Source organism: Mizuhopecten yessoensis, unplaced genomic scaffold (genome assembly GCF_002113885.1).
Source record: "Mizuhopecten yessoensis strain PY_sf001 unplaced genomic scaffold, ASM211388v2 hete_36186662, whole genome shotgun sequence".
In the NCBI taxonomy this organism is placed as follows: domain Eukaryota; kingdom Metazoa; phylum Mollusca; class Bivalvia; order Pectinida; family Pectinidae; genus Mizuhopecten; species Mizuhopecten yessoensis.
The window spans coordinates 1-7,100 of NW_018485689.1; the positions used below are offsets into that span (position 1 = coordinate 1).

The 7,100-nt window shown below is 39.4% G+C and overlaps 1 protein-coding gene across 1 annotated transcript; it reads right to left on the bottom strand.

Moving 5' to 3' along the window:
- Positions 1 to 303: 303 nt before the first annotated feature.
- Positions 304 to 3,775, bottom strand: LOC110444902 (RING finger protein 151-like). The gene has a single exon (XM_021489253.1). It carries the CDS (start codon positions 3,086 to 3,088, stop codon positions 2,051 to 2,053), a length of 1,038 nt encoding a protein of 345 aa, XP_021344928.1. The 5' UTR covers positions 3,089 to 3,775; the 3' UTR covers positions 304 to 2,050.
- Positions 3,776 to 7,100: the final 3,325 nt, after the last annotated feature.

The window sequence follows — 7,100 nt, forward strand, 5'->3', positions numbered from 1 at the left end:
CCTTCTCATTATAATACGACATGTGGTGACAATATGATATGGCTCTAAAAGTAAACACGAAGAGTTCTACCATGATCAGATAATCCATTAAAGCACTTGTGTTCATACTTGTCACCATACATCTAGTTATCAAACCTAATCATCATGTTAACCTTCACTTACACTACATTGCCTTGTCATCGTATAACGGTGTCAACATATCATCACGTCACACTGTCAAACTGGACCATGTCAACTTGTCACAATGTTGTCATATCAGTATTAACATGTTTGTAGAACAACAAAACTCACTCGTGTGTAAATAAACATATTTATTAAAATGATAAAAAAAATCACAGACATGTTGAAATTGAAAAGAATGAAACATATATTAGCTAGCTATCGTATAAACATATTGTTTGTTTCCTCCCCTACTGTAGTGAGCGCCCTTCCTTGCTTTGTACCTGCAAAATCCGAGCACAATGATCGGAGTTTCTTTGCTCTATACCTATGCACGCAAACTTTCCTATGAATTTGGAAATAAGTTGACAACTTCGTTTACATGTATTGTAATGACACACAATTATAGTCACTTACTATCACTTAACAGTTGTAATTTCACTTTAATCACTCGATTCTATAATGAACACACTGTGGACTTCCAAGGTGTAAGGTTTCTATTACTTAACGTTTTCCTGGGGCCGATTTAAAAAAATAATGTAATAGTGACTAATAACGTGGGTTCGGAGCTATAATTAGCTACCAATTCAGTGATATCGTTTTTAGGATCTGGGCTATAATTCGATACACGAAAATATTTCATACATGAAGGATTGTAGATCCTGTTACAGAAATCTTTAATCACATTAAGTAGTGCTTCAATTAAAAACAACAATTTACCACTATAGAATTGCTAACGTTAATTTCTTCATTTGAACATTTCTGAACGAAGCGTTTTTTTTTCGAATGTCTAATAACTCAAATATAAAAGGAAAGGTGATGTGACGCTGACATTTAAGTTGATATTCTAGACAATATGTGAGTTTTACCTTTCCGCGACCGAAGAAGTCGTACAGTATAAGACAGATAATGCTTGCGACCAAAGATGACAATGCGCAACGGAGTAGGCAGTACCCCTTCCTAACTTTGTGTGGTTTGATAGCAACGCTGTATGACATATGAGACTAAACCTTTAGGTTATAATGAACTTATACGACGACATAGTATGGATTGTAATGGTACTTGTAATACCCTGAGTATATTTCGTGACATTTTTGACTTTCACGGAGACACATGAATCTCAGTCTCAACCACACAAAGACTCTCTGGGTTTCTATGGCGCGTATAACTATTTTAATGGAAGACAAGGTTCTAAATGAAAATATGATAATTGCTGTGGTACTTGTAGTCCTGTAATAGGCTAAAGTACTGTATTGGTTTTACATCCGACATAGTACCATTTGCAATATAACCTTTAATTAAAAGCAATACAAGTGAATCATTGGAAAAGAACCATTTGAACTAAAGAATCTTTCTGTAAACGTTAATTAGTACACAGATACCCAAAATAGCTCAGGTAGCGAAGTTTCGTGACAATTACAGTTCGGTACAGCTCCGTGATCAGAACAATGTGTGTCGGCGGAAACCAAATATATATAATTGTTGTGAAGCGACAGCACACGCTCGGCCAAATATGTCTTTTTAATATATCTGTAATGAGTCTAGCAAAAGTCTAAACAACAGAACCAAACAGTAGGACTAGTGTTTTGTCTACACTATATACGACACTGGACTGTCGTGTGAACGGCACGGAATGTATATATCAACAGTTGGTATTGTATAGATCAGCGAAGTGACAATGTATCGAGTAGACACAGTATATATCGACAAGTTAATACGTCTTCTTTGATCCTTCCGAGTTACTTCTGTACCCAGTACAACCTGATACTACTAATATGGTGAACCTTAATCAAGCAGGTGATCATAAAATTTAGTTAAGATATAAAAAAAACCATGGAAACAAATGAAATTATAAACGATATTTCCTGATAAAAAAAAATGTCCGCGATGTTCATAATACAAATGCCCGAGGTGAAGTTTCATTTTGGGAAGATTTCCTGTCAAACAATGCGGAAGACATAGACTTACAGTTTTGTGTGGCCTGCCTATACCGAGCTATGCTCTGTAGCCAACAGTGGAAGTTAATGCGCTGGGCCTCTCCGAACCAATTACTGGCGAACGCCGAGGCAACTAACATGTGTACATCGTGTTCGTACTCATTTCCACAACGTGCGTAGTTTTCGTAGCACCGTTTGATAGCACTGAAGATCCGGTCGCTATCCGCATAAGACGGTTTCTTGAGGAGGAATCTAGCAATGAGGAGGGAGAGCTTGGCGATGCTCTCAGGCGTGTATCCGTAATCATAGTCGGGGTCGAAGTCCGCATACTGCGCGTCCAACAGCTCGTTTCTTTTTTCTTGTAACTCCTCTCTCGACTTCCGGTACTCTCTTTCCAGAACACGATTCTTTGACTCAGAAACCTGCAGATCACGCTTGAATGTTTTCAGCTGCTGCTCTAGGAATGAAATACGCGACACAAGGTTTGACACTTCCGCTGATGTAATGCTGGCGTTCAGCCGGATATTGCCGAGCCGAGAGGCGGCAAGGGAACGTTCATTATCTACGTCGTCCTTAATGGCGGCAGCAATGCCCTCGCACCGCATTTGGTGAGCGGCTAGTTCGTAGCGGTGGATGTTGGTGCCACATCCTGCACACTTGACTGGTACGTACCCACATGTCTCTATGTGACACGCCAACTTCTCCAGTTTGGTGATAACTTTGCAACCCCGGTCATTGTTGTCGCATGTGACGTCAAACCCGTTAATGAGGTTTCGAAGGGAGAGCACTGGCTTCATTTCGCTCTCTGTCACTTTGCTGCGACATTCTGGACACGTCCGAACATCTGGTTTGCTGAGCCAAGTGTTGAGGCATAGCCTACAGAAGCTGTGTCCACAAGGGGTCAACACGGGATCTTCTAGTACGGATCCGCAAATTCCACATATCAAATTCGGGTCGACGGTAGTAATAAACCGATGTGTGCCGTACCCCATTGTCAGCGTTTATATGGACTTCAACGGCTATTTCAGAGTTTACCAGCCAGTAAATCACTTAACAGACACTTGTGTTCCTGGGTCAGTACTTGGTGGGGTTTGTCGGACAATGATAATCCGTCGCCATTCGTTTGGTGTGTGAGCCACAATGCAAGTCCACTATTTCCCATAACAGAATTTTCACCAGCGGCTATCTAACTCCTGTAAATGAAGTGTAACGATTTCGTGTTAGTCTAGGTTGGCGTACCTAAGTGTATATTGTAAATGTAAATCACTTCCAATTTAATATACACTGAACGTTGTAGATGAAGCGTAACAGCTTTTTCAAAGCGCTTAAAGTTTTAAATATATTTGTAAATAATTCTAAACGGCACACAATTTAAAAATTCCTATACAGATCACAGGATGGTCCTTTTTACTGTTCGGTCTAATTCTCCTGTTTTATCGATAGCTATCTGTTCAATATTTATCCATCGTTTAAAGCCGCGGTCCGATATTTTTAAATGTCTGCCGTATCCCGTGTCACAGCATTCCTTGCCGAGGTAACAATGAGGGAGTGGAGCGTGGCCGCCCGTTGGCCGTTACCTGTGCGCTACCTGTAGAGTCTATAATTATGCATTCACCTTTTTATGGAAATCAATACACATTTCGTGCATGTTGCCTGACTATTACGGAGAGAGACGGATAAAACCAGCTCACTATTGGTCGTGATCTCTCGTTGAGAAACACCGCAGTGACGGCACGGGTTCACCTCTTTCGGTGCGAGGCTAGCTATCGATATCATAATGACAATAATAGTACGCCTATCTGTTAGATTATTGATGGACGTAAGGTTCAGAATGTCAGTTATGGTTTACACCGCTAGTATTCCTACACTTAACCGTAAAGATACTGGTACAACGTCTACAGACTTCAGGATATCGATGGGTGGCCCGTTATTGGAAGGACCGGAGGGTCGTAATTTTATTATTGAATGTAATTCACGCCCGCTCTTTTATCAGTCTGTTTCAAGTGATCAGAGGGCGTGGCAGGTGATCCACCCGACAGATGTTAGAGAGTGGACTCATACTTAATGCATGCCCCTTTCTTCTCATTCAATTAAAGACGCAGCGACAGATTTTCCGACCCTCTTTTGTGTATCGATTTCCGATAGTTACACAGTAGATATATGATAGAACACCGCCCCGTACTAGCCTTACACCCATGTCACCTTAACGTGTCGAACTACTTACTGTAGGTAACATATTCTCTGTTCATTATACCTTAATATTCCCACACTATATAAGTATACGGATGTTCACACAAGGTCAGATAGACAGTCGGTTAACTAAGAGTCTATTGTCTGATTGAAACACGACACCTTTTAGAAACGTGTTTGCCTACATTTATATCTGTTTTAAGTGGTGTTGTAACGGAAAGGTATACATACATACATGTATAGCTAATATACCTGGTACAATATACGTACACATAATGGTTATAATATACACGGCGGGTTACCCGTTTGGTACATATACAGTAGCCGAAACTTTGTTTTCATTACAAATCAAACTATGTGAAATCCTTTCAATTGTAACAATGATCGATGATTCCGATGACATCCATTGTACAGCAGTTAGTTTGAAGTTCGTACGGGTAACAATATTTTAGCAAGAGTTAATTGTTGAAGCAATGTCAGTGACGAAATAATTTGTTGCTCACCTGGTATATTGTATTTACCTAGACACGTGTGATCAATCGCCAAAAAGACCAGTGTCTTACTGTTGTTCAGGATATGGTGCCGTATGCAGCAATGAAACTTTCACAACAAAACAATTTTAATATACAGTACAGTATATATACAGTTCAAGTATTTTCTTGGGGTATATAGCAAGTTTATTGCAATATAGTGTTCGATGTTTTCTGAAGATTGGTAACAACTAGCTGGGGTCATGTCAATATAAACACCACCCAACTTTCACCTGATTGGCTTGGTAATTTCCATGAAGGCGCCACGGAAAATACCGAGGGAGTTAGTCTACATCTCCATGATTTCCCGAGGGATTTAGTGTGCAGGGGCGTTTAGTGTTTGGACTAACACATGGCTGATAGAGTGCTCACTTCTTTGACCGGCAAGTTTTGGCAAAAGCGGGGATATTATTGAATGTAAGGAATTGATTTTGTAAAGGAGTGAATAAAACAGAGGTACATTATTATGAGAGGTACGGCAAAAAGGAAGGACTTTTATTACCCGGCTTTTATGAAGGGATTTATGCTAGAGCAGGAACGTAAATATACACACATACCTCAAAGATATCTGTCAATTATCTTGAGTTAAACCAAATAAAAAAAATACACAATTTCTCATAAATATGTGAGTGTTTTTAAACTATTGTTTCTAACGACAGAAAACACGCGACGATTTTGGAATTTATTCTGTATCATGATAACTTTGGATATTGTTTACAGTCAAATCTGTCTTAAGAGACTACCTAAGGAAGACTCACCAAGAATAAATGTATTGAAGTCTTCATCACATGGTAATTTGGGGGATTTTCCGAAGATCTATATTTTGGCATAACGTCAATTATGTTTCTCCTCGATTAAACACATTGTCACGATCTAGCTTGTCGTAAGATTATTTGATCACAAAATGACAATTTTATTTATTCTGTATTCTGCTTCTGACTTCATACACACTCCACACAGCCAAGGACAGCTTGGTATATATGCGAGTAACGGGTCAGTAGATTTACCTATCAAAAACATATCCATTTAACATTTAACAGTTTTCGTTACTGCACATGTGCCTTTGACATGCAGCTTAGCATGTTCCCCTTGTAATGCTGCTTTTTTGTACGCCATGTTCACTCGCTATTGCCAACACTGACATGGCTCAAAAGTAGTGTTATAAAATCATTACGGTAACGTAAAACACATCAGACAACTAGGTACGAGTGATGCTACAGGTGGGTTATACACTGGAGGTGGAACGGAACCTTGATGCAAATAAAGGTCAAGGTCATTCATCGGTGAGGTGAGTGCCATTGAATGCCATATAAGCTATATCAACGGTAAAACATACAGAGGTTTTGTAAAGAGCAGGACAAAGATGACTTGGTATTCGACGTCTTTGTAAAGGTCAATATTATAACCTAGTTTTATCTTTGAAGTCACTGCAATGGCCAAATGGCATCTGGGTCACCGAAACATCGAAAACATAAGTACATGTACTTAGTCTTCAATATAAACGGTCAATGCCATGAAGTAGCTAACAGTTTTTACGGAAAGAATTTTAGCTGCATAGAGAAAGAGTATTTTAAAAATTGCTTGAAATCTTTTCCACCGGAGACACAGACGCAGTCTACCACTTATCTCGACCTCCACGTGGGGTACATGGGGTGTTTTTCTTACATTGAGACAAAGGACCTGTGGTTTGAGTTTCACCCGAAGGGCTATTCTAGTAACAGACCGCAAAGAGCTCTTTGATGAACAAGAGATATACATACTTAAGATGACACTCGGTAACCTGTCACAGACAAGGGGTTCTCGCCTGGACGTGACAGAAAACAAACACTACCAGACATATTTTCAAGCAGAGCTATGTATAGTTGGTACTCTGGCTTAGGTAAATACCCCCGTAGCTGAGTAGTGGTGCTTGTGTTTACATAACATATATTCTCTTACAAACAAAAGGCCAACAAAACTACAAACGATATAAAAACAACGAAAGTAAGACAAGAAAGATACGCATTTAGCAAATGACGGTATTGTATGTTCTTATCATCAACCTTGTAAGTTTGCTACGTCATTTTAAACGTGTCCATTGGTTGGGGAATTTTACTTAATGAAGCTATCAAATGTATTATGGTTTATTTCTCCGTAAAGTTCGAGTAAATTGACCTTGGGACTGTTACATGTACCTCATAGCGACAACAATGAAACTGACGACATTATATCATATTTCTATACACGGCCGTAATGCATTGTAAGGTTTGTATACACGGCCGTAACGATCATCGTAAGATCTGTA